This window comes from Papio anubis, chromosome 10 (assembly GCF_008728515.1).
Source record: "Papio anubis isolate 15944 chromosome 10, Panubis1.0, whole genome shotgun sequence".
NCBI classification, from domain to species: domain Eukaryota; kingdom Metazoa; phylum Chordata; class Mammalia; order Primates; family Cercopithecidae; genus Papio; species Papio anubis.
This window is the reverse complement of record NC_044985.1, coordinates 70,498,739-70,514,421: the sequence shown is the minus strand read 5'-3', so window position 1 is coordinate 70,514,421 and position 15,683 is coordinate 70,498,739. Positions and strand designations below refer to the sequence as shown.

At 35.6% G+C, this 15,683-nt stretch overlaps 1 protein-coding gene across 1 annotated transcript in view; it reads right to left on the bottom strand.

The window, feature by feature from the left end:
- Window positions 1-4,876: 4,876 nt before the first annotated feature.
- The window catches only part of FAM171B (family with sequence similarity 171 member B), a 71,862-nt gene continuing 61,055 nt past the window's right edge, over window positions 4,877-15,683 (bottom strand). The window contains exons 7-8 of the mRNA XM_003907708.3: window positions 9,587-9,710; window positions 4,877-9,342 (exon numbers count right to left, since the gene is read on the bottom strand). Of these exons, the coding sequence (XP_003907757.1) occupies window positions 7,998-9,342; window positions 9,587-9,710 (1,469 nt within the window). The 3' untranslated portion in view covers window positions 4,877-7,997. The remainder of the gene's footprint in view (window positions 9,343-9,586; window positions 9,711-15,683) is intronic.

Genomic DNA, 15,683 nt, shown 5'->3' with positions numbered 1-15,683 from the left:
TTTTGTACAGATGGTCCCCAACTTACATTGGTTTGACTTATAATTTTGTGACCTTATGATGGGTTTATTAGGATGTTTCCCCATTATAAGTTGAGAAACATTTGTACTTTCATACGTTTTCATGTTGCTATTTAGCATCCTTTTGTTTCAACTCTAAGAACTTCATTATTTCTGGTAAGGCAGGTCTACTGGTGATGACTTCTCTCAGGTTTTCTTTGTCAGGGAACGTCTCCCTGTCCTTCATATGTGAAGGACAGCTTTGCCATGTATAGTATTACTTGTTGATAGTTTGTTTTTTCTTTTTGCACTTTGAATATGTTCTCTCACTTCCCCCTGGCTTACAAGGGTTTCGTTGAAAACTCTGCTGATAGTCTTATGAAGGTTCCTTGTGTGTAATAAGACACTTTTCTCTTGGTGCTGTCAAGATGCTGTCTTTGATTTTTGAACATTTGATCATAATATGTCTCAGAATATTTTTCATTGGGTCTGATAGAGTTTGCATATTTGTCCCTGCCTAAATCTCATGTCGAGTTGTAATTCTTAGACTAGTGGGAGGTGTTTGGATCATGGAGGTGAATCCCTTGTGGCTTGGTGCTGTTTTCATGATAGTGAGTGAGTTCTCACAAGGTCTGGTCACTTAAAAGTATCTGGCACGCCACCCCTGCTCCATTTTCTTTCTCTCTCTCTCTCTCTCTCTTTCTTTCTCCTACTTTCATCATGTGACAGGCCTGTTCCCCCTTCACCTTCTGGCATGATTGAAAGTTCCTTGAGGAGCTTCACCAGAAGCTGAGCAGATGCCAGCCCCATGCTTCCTGTAAAACGTGCAGAACCATTAGCCAATTAAGTCTGTTTTCTTTATAAGTTACACAGTCTCAAGTATTTCTTTATAGCAATGTATGAACGGCCTAATACAGGGTCAGTCTTGCTTAGGGGTTTTTGAGCTCCATGAATCTGGTTGTCTGTAATCCTCTCAATATTTGGGAAGTTTTCAGCTACTATTTATTTAAATAAGTGTTCTTTAACTTTCTCTCTTCTTTCAGAAACTCCCATAATTAATAATATATTTGTATTTGATGGTGTCCCATAAGTCTCTTATGCTTCCTTCATTCTTTTTCTTCCTACAATTGGGTAATTTCAACTTTTCTGTCTTCAAGTTCACTCAGACAACTAGCCCATCACCAGGTGCACAGACTGGTGTGGCTTCCTGTGGGTTTCTGGGAAGGCTCCCCCTGGGTCACTGGGTAGTTCTCTGGACAGGCAGTGTTGGCCCCAGCCCATAGATGAGAAGGACTTAAAACAGTTGCAGGGCTGCTTCAGGTTCCATAGCTGAGACTAAGTTTGACAGGTCTGCCTCCAGGAACTCAGACAAGCATGTCTCCCCCTGGGGACCTCATGGGGCAGGACTGCTTGCAGTCTGCAGCTGACAGAGCTGAAGACAAGTCTCTTAGCCATTTCAGGGTCCACAGGAAGAAACAAAGTCAGCAGGCCAGTCACTCAAGGCATAAATGGCATGACTTTACCTGGGTTCCTTGGTGGGTGATTGTGGTAGCAGGATCAAGGCCAAACATGGCTGCAACTGAGTTCTGAGGATGACAGGGCCATTTCCAGGTCTGGAACTGGGACCATAGCCTGTGAGATTTCTACATGGGCACAGTTCTACCCTCTAGAATGGCCTCACTAGGTCTTGAGCTCCAGTAGGGTTTCACAAACTCCTATCTGAATTCCAGAGCTCCCACAAAGGCACTTTTGCCTTTGTTGCTTGAGAGGATACAAGCAGGGGAGCTCCTATTTTACCATCTTGCTGATGTCACTCTCTCCCCTTCTCAAAACACTTCCAATTATTCCACTGAAAAAAAAAATCCATTATCATTCATCTAATTCATTACTCCATTAATCACTATTTTTTGAGTACATACTATAACAAAGGTACTGTTAAGAATTGGAGGAATTATAAAGCATGGTTTGTGCCCATAAGGGTCTTGCGGTCTAAGAAGACAAACATAAGCAAGATATCAACATAGCAATTTAGTACACACAATCAGGCAGTATTTGCTTTAGAAATGAAATGAGCTCATCTTGGGGCAGATGGAATTTTTGAAATTTCCTGATTCAGGTTAGTTTCTTACTAAGGCTAATTTTTAATAGTATCAAATCTCACCCTGACTTAAAAAAAGAAAAAGGCAGGAAAGGTCCCAATTTCAAGAAGAGTAAATATAGTTCTCTTATCACTAATTCATGACAGCTTGCTCTTATGTCTCATTATGAAAAAAGAAAATGATAGAACAGTAGCAAGGATTACTTTTTGAGAAACCAGAATTTCAGAAAACAGGTATGTGTTAAAGATTGTTATCATGAAATTCACTTTCAATATTCTTTTCTTGTCATTTAAACATTAAGAAAAAAAACTTATTCAGAGAAATAATTTTTCCCTTCCTTTTATAAGTATAAGCACTCCCTAGAAATAATTGGTAAAATCCTTAATTATAGATCTCGTCTACTTATTAACATCCTCTTCAATGGTCAATATTCACATCAATAGTGTTTTGCTAAATAATCCATGGAATAATGACAAGCAACTCTTTTAAAACTAAGAAATACTAAATTTTTAAAAGTAACAATGAGAAATATTTGCAAAAGTATGTTTTTTTGTATTTTATGGACACAAACCTTTCAGAAATTACCTAAATCAGAAATCAGGGTTTTGAAATAGTCTTTATTATAAAATTTTGGATACTGAGTAGCTAATATTTTAAGTTAATTTTTTAAAGTATTTTTCTATGAAAAAATAATCTACATTATTGGACTGAAATATGGAGATATGTAAAATAAAGATTCTGAGATATTTACTCTACATTGCTTAGTAGCCACTATTACCCTTTCAGTATAGTATTTAGAAAAGGTTTCTAACTAAGCTGTTCAAGTGTAGTAAGTCCAGAGACTCTTGGGAATGTAATTATCTTATTTGTTTTGAATCAGACTGTCTGCAGTTAGTCTAGTGTTTTAATAAGGTCTACAAGGATTAGAACTAGTCAACATATGAATTATGAAACCCCTAATCAACCTGAAGAACAGAAAAAAATCAACTCATAGGAAAAATGTGGTACTCTTGCAAGACTGTGGAATACCATTCAGAACCATAGCAGGGGTAGACTTGAAAACCAGGAAATATAGTTTCAACGAAGAAAGGTTTTGTTACCTAGGGGGATAAAATAGCATATGCTTCTAAAGATGTGAACTTTCTTTTTAAAAAATAATCTGTGAGTTTACATCATCCTGTAAACTTTCCCAAAAGAAATAGGAAGCTATTCATCTACTATAGCTAACAAAGTGCAGAAATGTGTTATTGCAATATTTTAACAAACATCACAGGTAGTTTTAAAACGTAATCTTTAAGCTTACCTTTTTTGGAAAGAAAATAGTTATTTTTTTCTAAGACATGTACCATTATATACTTGATGAAAATGTTTTTCCATAATTTGTCATTGAGATTATTAGCTTTTCAGCATTTAATATGGCAAATTGTGGTTAACTTCTAGCCTATTTTCTTCTAGTCAAACTCTGAAGATGTTATGTTTTAAAAATCTTAATAGGCAGAAATCTACAGTCCTCAAACTGAGGCTCAAAATGAAAAGATAAAGACAAGTCAAAGAAAGAATATTTATTTTGATGGAGCAAATAAATTCAAAACTAAGAAAATAGGGCAGTTTTCTCAGAAGAAATTAGCCCTCCAGTTGATTTAGAGAGAACTTACTAAGTAAGCTGTCTCACTGTGTATCCATCTATTAAGAAATCCACCTGTAAAAAGAGGTCCACAAGGTGATTTCATGGGGCCTAGATAAAGAAACACTGTGGTGTAGTTTAAATATTTCTCCAACATTTACTTCAAGGAAAGGATCCCTGATTATCTGCCAGTTATTAAGTACCGAAAGGTGAATCGCTTTTGATAAACTTGTTAAAATGTCTCTTAATTCCATCCAACTAGTTTTCTTACAGTTCTTACATCTCAGTCTTCCCATATTAGTTTCTCTTCTGAGATGAGAATGTGATGATCAGTTTGTGAACATTGTCTGTTTGGCAGCTGTTTCTGATTTATGTTTTGTTACAAACCAGTACCATGTGAGTTAGGGTCCCCTATGGCTCCTCCAGGGGCTGTATCATTTCTGATAAGACTAAGACTCTCTTAGATGGAGACCAGGCTCCCTAACAAAGGTAGCCATAGCTTGGCTAGCACATGCAGGGATCCGAGTGAAACTATTTATCATAAAGACAGTGCTGGAAATTACAATCTCTATTGGTGAGTGGATTCAGAGTCCAATTCCCATTAGGACTGAACCAAGCTATTTTTAGTACCATATTCATTTATAAAAGTTACAGGAAATGTCTAAAAACATGGCAGTCAAGATAATTCTACAAAGTATTCTAAAGTCCCCAAATACAAACTGCCTGAACTTAAATATTGTTCAACTGATTAAGCAGATAGGTTCTTGGAGAGCTAACTCTTTAAATATAAACAGCCTTTATGTTATCATTTAGATTCAGGTTTAGAGTTCAAAGAATATTTTTAAAAGGGGTTGAGGGTTTACTGTATCATTTTCTCCCTTAGGTGTTTTGGGATTTGTAATTTATTTTAAGTTCGATCAGATTGTCTTAAGTCTCCTCAGTGGATGGAAAACAATTTGTCTACACTCAGCTCTAACAGTAAAAATGGGAACTTTGGAGACATGAAGTATAAAGAAATATCAAGTTCATTATATAAACAAAAGGGGTTATTTTACTGTAGGAGATGTAATAAGTAATAATTGAATATTTATTAGATTAAATGGCAATGTAGGGAGGAATGTTTTCTAGTTTACCAAAAATTAAACAATGCATCAAGCACATTTTAGATTTATTTTATTATTTTTAATGAACTATGTTTAACATTTTACAAATCTTCAGGTTGTTACAATTTTCAGCAGTAAATATAGTAGTAACAGCAATAAATACACCGAAATATGAGATTTCTCTGAAAGAATACAAAAAATAGAAACACCTGGAAATAAGAAGGCAAAATGTCAATTCTAGATCTTAAATAGAAATTAATACAGCTGAATTCCTTTATAATGCTGGTACATGGGAAAATGAGAAACTCATGCGCCTTATAAATGAATGTGTGACTTTGAGCTTCACCTTTCTGGGAAGTTTTGAGGGACATCATTTGACCCACAGATCTTTAAAACCCTATAATACATATCAATACCAGAGGATTCAAACACATAGTGGCCTGAAAATGATTGCCAAAGCAAAGAAGTGCTTTCATTCCTCAACATTTGTGATCTTTGTGGTATACTATGTATTATAAAAGGGCATAATCCCTATACAACTGCATAAAGTCATAAAAATTGATTTATAAAGTCTCAAGATCATATGTATTCAAAAATACATATAGCTGTGCTTTAGTAAATGAATCCATCAGTTAGTCGAGAGATAGTTTTGCCTTTAATATATATCCAAAGTATATACAATGGATCGACAAATGTTAATAATTTGTGATCAAAATCATCTAGGTTTATATTTGAAAAAAACCTTAGTTTTCAATTTAAAAATTTAAGAAAGTTGTGAATATTGTTTATTATCACTTGGGTTAAGAAAAGGTAGATGGCTTCAGCTTTTTAACAGGAAATTTGTGAACTACTCACAAATGAGAAGTCACACTCTTTTGATCATTAGAAAAGATAAATTGCCTATAATTACCAATCGCGAACAGCATGTGCAGTGTAAAAATAATAAGGTTTTATTCTGAAACCAAACAAGTAGTTCTAGAAAAGCCCTTGGGATACATCATCTCATTTCCCTTACACAAAAATGAATAAAATAAGTGGCATACCTGAATGGTATACCCTTACACCAATATGTGTATTTCATTACCAAGCTGAGATGAAACATTTTTATTTAAAGGTGGGAAAAATAAACACTTAAAATATAAAGTTTTGCTATATAGTTTCTGACTTCATTCCAACATAATTTATCATCAATATATACTGTATTCAAAAAACAAGAAATACTACTCACATGCAAAATTTATTGTTCCAACATGAAACACTAGGTCTATATTTTTAATAAAACTGCACATCTGTTTAATTTGGTTAACTGAAAGAAAATGCACACTTAAAAAAGATGTTATATCCTTCTAATAATGCAAGTCTATATCAAAGGCACTTCAGCAGAGCACTAACTTTAACCTTTTCCAAATCATTTTCATTCGTGCTGCTTTTGATGTATCTTTCTGTGTAAGACCAATAAGAAGCCTTCTCTAATTGTTATAAGCCTTATCACTTAAAAAAAAAAAAAAAGAAAAGGAAGTCTATGTATTACCCAAAACATTTATTTCTTCTATGGATTGGAGTAATATATAGCAAATATTTACCTAGGGTCTTTATGTTCTTTGGGTTAACACAGAATGGTAGGAAGGTTATTTGACAGGTTAGATGTTGCAGAAGTTGCAGGAAAAAATTGCACATCTAGCTATAATTTTACTGAAGCAAATGTGGCTATTTTGGTTCACTGAACTTGTTGACGGTCTCTATGTTGCTCCCATGTTGAATAGCAGGGAATGAAAAACAAAGCAATTTAGGATTTTTACCCCCACAAGGGAAAGGTGCTTCAGACATTTGCCTTCAGGGAAATTTTAAGAAAAATGGGATCAGTTGATTTTAATGAATAATGAGCTTTTTATTTTTAGGATGTATGAATGGTAATTGAGTTAATTAAAAAGTTGTTCACATTGAATGCTTGCTATGATGAAAAGAATATAGATATATTACTTACAAAACTGAAAAAAGAAGTTGCAAAGGCTATAAGTAACTTAGGGAAAAGCTTTTACTTTCCCCCTGAAATTGAAACTGTTTTTCTTAAACATTTTTTAAGCAAATCAATATCTGGATATACAACTACTATACTGAAGGTATTTTTGAGCCTCAGAAAAAATGGCATTTCTTTTTCTTCTCATCAACATTTAAGAAAAATAAATCAATGTTTATTTTTATCTCCACATATTTTATTTTAGTGTTCAAAAGAAACTTTCACATCATTTTTTTAAATTTCATAGCCTTTAAGTGACTGAGTTCAGGTTTTTAGAGTAGAAGAAATATATTAAAACCAATTTAGCCTAAAAGTATCAGTGAGCCTTAAATCAAAGTCATAGATTATTTTTTCAGATTTGTAAAAAGTTTTCCTTGACAGCTAAGCTTGCTTCATTGTTGAGGGGAAGAAAAAATAATTAATTTTTAAATAAAAACTCAGCATTAGAACATTAATTGCCAAATTTGCCAAATTTCTAAATTACAATTTAACACCTTACTTATTTTGTGAAGTTATATCCAAAAACAACCAAAGAGCTGGTGTCTCCCTCTCTAATGACCAAGTAGCTTCTTGCTCATATTATATAAACGTAGGATTTACGTTTGAGATGATACAATACACATGCTGTTTAAAAACCAAACAACATTTTCTTTGAGATAACTCCAGAGTAACATCAGTCCAAGTCATTTATCAAGTTATTTTTAAGTATAGGCAGAAGAGGACGTAATAGTAACATTTAAAAGAATATGATGCCTGAAGTCAGTTTTGTTTCTAAATGTTCCATGGGGTAGTCACCATGGCAGAGGCAACATTTTTGGAGGCAACTTGAGGAGTATATATTTCACTGTTTATTCTTAAGAGAGTCAAGGCCAAACTGGCTGGCCGAGCAACATTTTCAGAAAACTAACATCTTGATGCTATTTTACATTTTGAAAACTTGGATACTGTAATTCATTACCCAAAAATAAATGAATAGGCCAGAAAAAGCATTCCTTGGTATCTTTCTCTCTGATTACTGAATTACCATTTACTCTGCTTGAGACATGTCCAAGAACCATGAGATTGCTCAGTCTCAACTTCTTAAGTTCATACTGCAATTTACAACAAGAAGCAAGAATAAACGGCACGAGACAGCAGACACACAATCCCTGTTGGAGTTAATTTATGGGAATCAGTGGGCGTTCCTCTCGCTTCTTCCAGATGTTAGTCTTGCTATCTCTTTTGGCTAGTGGTGGTCTGCCCCTTCTTTTAGTGGGGGATGTATTAGCTTCAAAATCTTCAACAGTGCTTTTCCTTCCTAGGGACTCTTCCCCAGGGTGCTCCATAATCACTCCACTCCCTCCATCTAGGATGTGCCTTAAAGTTGAGTCCTCAGGGGAACAGACGGTGGTTCCACTCTCACTGCTGCTTAGGTCTAAATCTTCTAAGTAAAGGATCTTGGGCTGATGCATGCTTTTGATGAATGTTTTCTCCCTCTCGAGCTTTCTACTTGAGTGAAGCTCATTCAAGTCCACCCCAGAGTCCAGACTGGTGTCATTGCTCTGGGTTCTCTTGCCCTTTTTCAGGTCTATAAAGGAGTGCCTCACTTGCGCAACTGGCTTTCCATCAAGAGACACAAACCAGGCTCTGGGATGCGGGGAGGGCTTTCCTTTGGACAGCTCCAGGAGGGTCTGTTCTGAAATTCCTTGAAGTTCTGATGAAAATGGAGTCATTACAACAGCCTCATTTAGTGTTCCAGGAACAGAGACGGATTCCAGTAAACTGCTTGAATATCGGCTCCAATCTGAAGCTTGGGATGGCAAGCTCTGTTGACCTTCAAGTATGATATCCTCTTCCCTGGCATCTGGGGGCTGTGCATGAGAATGAATTGGCATTTTGGGCAAGGTCTGCGTAAAGTTCTCTCGATTTACTGGTTCCATCAGTTGGCCATAGACTAACTGTCCCTTTCTTGGCAAAGTAGCTGACTTAGCAGTATGTAGCTGTTCCGGTGTGGAGAAAAGGTCAGATGTTTGAAGAATGGCAATGGGCTGGCTGTAAATATGCATAAGCTGTTCAGGAATATGGGAACGCCCATAAGCCTCCTCATTACCTGTGAGATACCTCTTTTCATCTTGAGCATCACCTAGAGATGAAGATAGATTGTTGTTAATATGTTTAGGTTGTTTGGACCCTACACTGGGCTCCAAAGACTGTGTTGGGTTTCTTGAGTAATTATTTTGATTGACTGATAGAAATGCAACATCTTCATTGTAGATTTTAAAATCGTCCCGAGTTTTTACCATGGAAACTCTTTCTTCTGTTTCTGCCTTTGATGGTTCCTTTTTCTGAGGACTATATGAGGAGTTTTTGGCATTGAATAACTGTGACTTGTCCTCAGCTTTTAATGCAACTTTAACTGTACTGATATGATTTATGTGTGTTGTTGAAGTTGTCTGGTCTCTCTTGAGGACCTCAAGTTTAGTGATATTTCTTTCTCTTTTCTGTGGAGTACCACACTTATCCCTAGAGTAGAAGAGAAGGCAAAAAATATTTAAAAGTTATGACACAAATGGTTCATTTTTTAAAAATCACTCCACAATCTACACATCATATATGTGCAATGCTATTGTGAGATATGCAGATTAAAAATAAAGATATATTGTAAAATTAAATTTATTTCTACAAATAAACTTTTCAATGTACAGAATACACTGAAATGATACCATACCTTGATAATTTCTGTTTATAGCCATTAATATTTTCTTACCTGCAATAACAAAGTAGTACAGCAAAAAATCCAATGACAATGACTATTGTTCCTCCTAATATGGCTGTAAGAAATACTGTATGGTAGGCAGTTATGTCCTTGGAATCTTCATTTATACCTGAACCTACATGGTTCAATATAAACAAAGAGAAAATGTTATTTTAGATCAAATTCTCAACTATGTCACATGCTGGGTGAGGCACATTGAATAGGTTACACACTTTTATTTGTTTGCTCCCCTCCTACGACAGATTTCCCTATGGGTGAAGTAAACCTTCCCTATCCGTTGGCTTCATTGACTGACTCGCTTTAACCAATGAAATGTGAGCATATTAAATAAGTTTGCATGGTATGGCTCTGCCCTCTTGCTCAAGCCTTCTAATATGCGAATAGCATATCCCAGAGAGTTTTCATTCCTTCAACCTGGCGTCTAGAATGAGAGTATCTGTTGAACTGAATGAAGCCAAGTCCAACAGTGTAGCAGACAACCTGAAACACTCATGAAATGTAAGTAGCAAATAAGTGTTTGATATCGTTAGCCACCGAGACAGCAGGGTTGTTTGTTACTGCAGCAATGGCTATGACAGAAGATGCTGAGATGCTGCTAGAGAAAGCTTAAAACATATGACATTGGCTTCCAGGCCAGGCAGTGAGAAAACTGTTTCAACAGGCAGTAAAACTGGTGATCCAAGTAACAAAAAAATTGGTAAAATAAACTGGGAGAAAATATTTTTAACTAATTTGAGCTTTGTACAAAGAGATTTTAAGATAGAATGTTGATTATCAGCTGTATTTACTATTTTATTTAATCTTTAAAAATTTTAAAGACAAATTCAAAAAAAGGATTTACCAAAGCAAGCAGGGGTATAAAGAAATAGAATCCAAAAGTTCTAAGACTTGAAGGATTAAGAGTTGCATCTCCTTCTACCTGGGCTCTAGAGTAAATGGAGCACAACTGACCCACTATCCTCCTGCTATGAGAACATACGTATAGGAATGGCATTGTGATAAGCTTTACTGCAGTAAAAGCTGACTAGGATGATTTCAACATAAAAATGAATGCTAGTGGTAAAAACACACATATTAAGACCAATGGAACAGAACAGAGAACCTATAAATAAATCCATACATCTATAGTAAACTCATTTTCAACAAAGATGCCAAGAACACATACTGGGGAAAGGACAGTCTCTTCAATACACAGTACTGGGAAAACTGGATATCCTTATGCAGAAGAACAAAACTAGACTCTTATCTCTTACCATATACAAAAATCAAATCAAAATAGATTAAAGACTTAAATCTAAGACCTCAAATTACGAAATCACCAAAAGAAAACACTGAGGAAACTCTCCAATAAATCTGGGCAAAGATTTATTGAGTAATATCCTGCAAGTATAGGTGACCAAAGCAAAAATGGGATAACATCAAAAGCTTCTGTAGAGCAAAACAAACAATCAACAAAGAGAAGAGACAACCCACAGAATGGGAGAAAATAATAACCAGAATATATAAGGAACTCAATTCAACAGGAAAAATTCTAATAATCCCATTAAAAAATGACCAGAAGACTTGAATAGAACACTTCTCAAAAAAAGACAAACAAATGGCAAACAGGTATATGAAAAGAAGCTCGACATATTTGATGAGAGAACTGCAAATCAAAACTACCATAAGATCATCTTATCCCACCCAGTTCACATGACTTTTATCCAAAAGACAGGCAATAATGAATGCTGGTGAGGATGTAGAGAAAAGGGAACCCTCCTACACTGTTGGTGAGAATGTAAATTAATATAGTCACTATGGAGAACAATTAGGATGTTCCTCAAAAAACATAGAGCTACCATATGACTCATCAACCCCACTGCTATATACCCAAAAGAAAGGAACTCAGTATATCAAAGAGATATCAGCACTCCCATATTCATTGCAGCACTGTTCACAGTAGCCAAGATTTGAAAATGACCTAAGTGTCTATCAACAGATGAATGGATAAAGGAAATGTGGCATATATACACAATGGAGTACTATTCAACCATAAAAAAGGATGTGATCCTGTCATCTGCAACAACATGAAAGGGAGTTTAGGACATTGTGTTAAGTGAAATAAGCCAGGCACAGAAAAATAGACTTTGCATGTTCTCATTCATCTGTGGGAGCTAAACACTAAAACAACTGGAAATTGAGGGTAGAATGATGGTTTACCAGAGGCTAGGAAGGGTAGTGTGGGGTTAGGGGAGAGTAGGGATGGTTAGTTAATTAGAATGAGTAAGATCTAGTATTTTGATAGTACAACAGAGTGAATACAGACAATAATTGTACATTTAAAAATAAAGAGTATAATTAAAACATTTATAACAAATAAATTCTTGAGGTGATAAATACCCCATTTATGTTGATGTGATTATTATGCATGATTATTATGCATTGTATGCCTGTATTAAAATAGCTCATGTACCTGAGAAATATAAATACCTATTATGTACCCACAAAGATAAAACATTTAAAAACATGATAAAGATGAATGCTATTGGGCAGCTAATCTTGAGGTAATCTGCTTCAATATCACAAAGACTTCAATATCACAAAGCTCAAAAAGGTATATAATAAGTCTACTTATCAGTACCAATTATATTCTAATATGTATTCAGGGAGATAGGGTAAGAAGAGTGAGTGGTGGGGCAACTGGTTTCTGGTCATCTTTACCATGAGAAAACATCCAGAATGAGGCTCCCACCTGCACTGAGGACACTGAAGAATTTGAGGGACCACCACCTCTTTAATTTTATCTTTCAAATTTTGCACTAAAGATTTGGAGAAACAGTATTGCAGTTATGCATGTAGACTTTAGAGCCAAAGTGTCTGAATTGGAACTCTCACCTCACCATTTATTTTTATTCAGTCTTGGGAAAGTTTCATTTCTTTTGTATCTACTTCCCCTATCTGTAGAGCAGTAACAGTTATTTAATCCTCAGCAGTTCACATGGGTTAGATATGAGTAAATACTTGTGAAACACTTAGACCAGTGCTTGGCTCATGATAAGCGCTCAGTTTTAGCTATACCACACTATTCTTGAATGAAGCTTTAAGGTTATATTAAAACGGGCACTCTACTATTGGCCATGATTTCACAGATGGTGACTGATCTATCTTATTTAATAGACAAACAAACACAACACTGTACGATATGAAATTTTGTCAAACAAGAAATGAGAGTAACTTTCTGCTATCTGTAGATTTGTATGGAGGTTTGGTTTGATTATAACTGGGCATAAATGAGTTTGTTTCCAGAATGGAATAATGCTAACAACTCCACAGGAATCCAACAAAACTCATATTTGGAAACAGGATGTTGACATATTGAGTTTGCCCCAAATCCTATACGTATGGCAGTAGCAAGAGAATGCATCTGTCTGTGTGCATGCATGTCTAAAAGGAGTTAGGTAGAAAAGCGTTTTTTTTTTTCATTCAAGTATATTTAAAATGCACATTTAAAACACTTGCTTATTAAACTGAACTCAACCACCTACTCTCCTACACCAATCTGAAAAATTAATCTCTTGCACTTAATATTTTTCCAAGGAATTCTAGAATTCTATTTAAACTTTAAAAAACAAATTAACCACATTTATAACTAAAGAAGCTCTGCAAACACTAGCTCATCATAGGCACAATTTTGAGATTTTATATATCTTAAAATGTTTAGGGACATTAGGAATTGTGTCATAATCAACATATATATATTTGGTCTCTGTCCCTAGTTTCTGGCACAGAGCTTCTAAAACACTTGGAATTTCCTGAGCAACAGGGGTTCTAGGAGTGTCTTTTGTTCTAGTATGTGGTCTTTGACCCTGTTTCCTAACATAGAGCTCCTAAATCCCTTGGAATTTTCTGGGTGTTGGGAGTATCTTTTGTTCTAACTTGACTCTGGGCGGGCTCATGCCTGGGGGCTGGTGACCAACAAGCCATGCTTAGAAGCTTGTAGCTTTCAGCACCACCCCTCATACTCCGAGAAGGAGAATGGCTGGAGATTAAGTTAATAATTGATCATGCCTGCACGAGGAAGCCTCCATCAACATCCCTCAAGTGTAGGGTGTGTAAAGCCTCTAGGTTGATAAACACATCCACGGGCCAGAAGGGTGATATACCCCAACTCTATGGGGGAAAAAGCTCCTGTACACAGGACCATTGCCCTATGTACCTTTTCATCTGCTCTTCATCCGTATCCTTTATCGTTTCCTTTATTACAAGCTGTTAAGTGTAAGTAAGTGTTCCCCTGATTTCTGTGAGCTATCACAGCAAATAATCAAACCTGAGGAGAGAATTGTGCAAACCCCCCATTTGAAGCCAAATCTGAGAACCTGCTGCTTGCAATGGGCACCTGAAATGGGGGCAGTCCTATGGGATTAAACCTTTAACCTGAGGGGTCTGATGCTAACTGTAAGTAGACAATGTCAGGACTGAATTGAATTATAGGATATAATCAACGTCCACTGAAAATTGGAGAATTGGTTGGTGTGTGGAAAGACCATGTGAAGACACCTTGAGAAAATGGCCATCTAGAAGCCAGGAAGAGACCTCACCAACCCTGACAGCACCTTGACCTTGGACAGTAGCCTCCAGACTGTGAGAACATAAATTTCTGTTAATAGCCAGTTACTACTCTGCAGTTATTTTGTTATGGCAGCCTGAGCAGACTAACACAATATCCAACTCTCCCAATTTAGAAACAAGAAAACTAATGCTCAGTTGAGTAAGTACCTATTTCAAGCTCACTCAGTTAATTACAGACAAAGTAAGAGCTATCATCAAGTTATCCATATTTCTAATGTAGTATTCCTTTGATTGATATGCTTGCAGAATAAATTCTTCAAAAGCATCACTAGAAGGTCTCTAATTCAAACTAAACAAGAAGCCCCTACTTTTATTTTCGTACTCATCCAAACAGCATCTTTTCCAATAAATAATCTGGAACAGAACTTCCATGTGGTTTTAGAAAATAATTTTGGCTTTTGTAATTCATAAAGCTATCTTACGTAATTCAGTTATTTTAGATATATTTTTAGTGTAAGTACATTTCTCTATAAAACTGAAATGCTCCATAGGTTATTTTTATTAAAAATGAAATGAGTTGTATGAAATTAGTTTTTCATCGATATTTCATTATAGTTGCAAATATAGAATGGGATAAGGCCAGACAGCTGGCAAGATTGTATGATATTTTGCATCATGAAAAGCAAAAGTAACCACCCTCTGGTTTCTGAATAAATAATCTTGTAAGCACTAAGTTCAAATAGAAATAAAAAGAACATTTCTCGTGATTATATATGGCTACCTAGTCCCAGCTTCTCAAGAGGCTGAAGTGGGAAGATCCAGAGTTTGAGCCCAGCCTGAGCAGGCAACATAGCAAGACCCAATCAAAAAAGAAAATTCAAACTTGCCAACACAGAATGAAAATAAAAATCAAACTTGATTTTAAAAATTAGAGAAAACCGATAGCCTTCAAAATAATAGATAGTCATAATAATGTTAGATGACAAAATGCTGCAGATAAACATATGTAAAATGCCATCCATGTTCTGGATCAGGGTAAGTACTAGGACTATTCCTAATCAGTATGAAATACCCAGGTAGCAACTACCCCTCAGCTGTGAGCCAAAACACTTGATAAACCAAAAGAATTATCTCTAATGCATGTATATCATAATCTTCAATCATGTATTCAACTTTCACTCTAAAATCTTCACTAAAATAACACTAAATTTTGCTTTGTTTTTAATCTGTAAAAACACAAACCTACAAGAATAAAGGAATATAAGCTATCATAATTGACTCATGAAAGCTGGTGGCAGGGAAAGCCAAGAAGCAATTTAATTTATGCCAACACATACCCAAAAGGCCCAGGAAGTGGTAGCAGGCTGACAGTGCAACCAGTCTAGACTACTGCAGGTTAGAGAATTTTTCTTTTTTTCAAAATTTAATGGCTAAAATATGCAATGTTTGAATATTTTGAGGAATGTACACAACTTGAGATCAATGTAGGGTTTCCTGAGGTACAAATTACCTAGATAATTTGACAACATGTTAAATATAA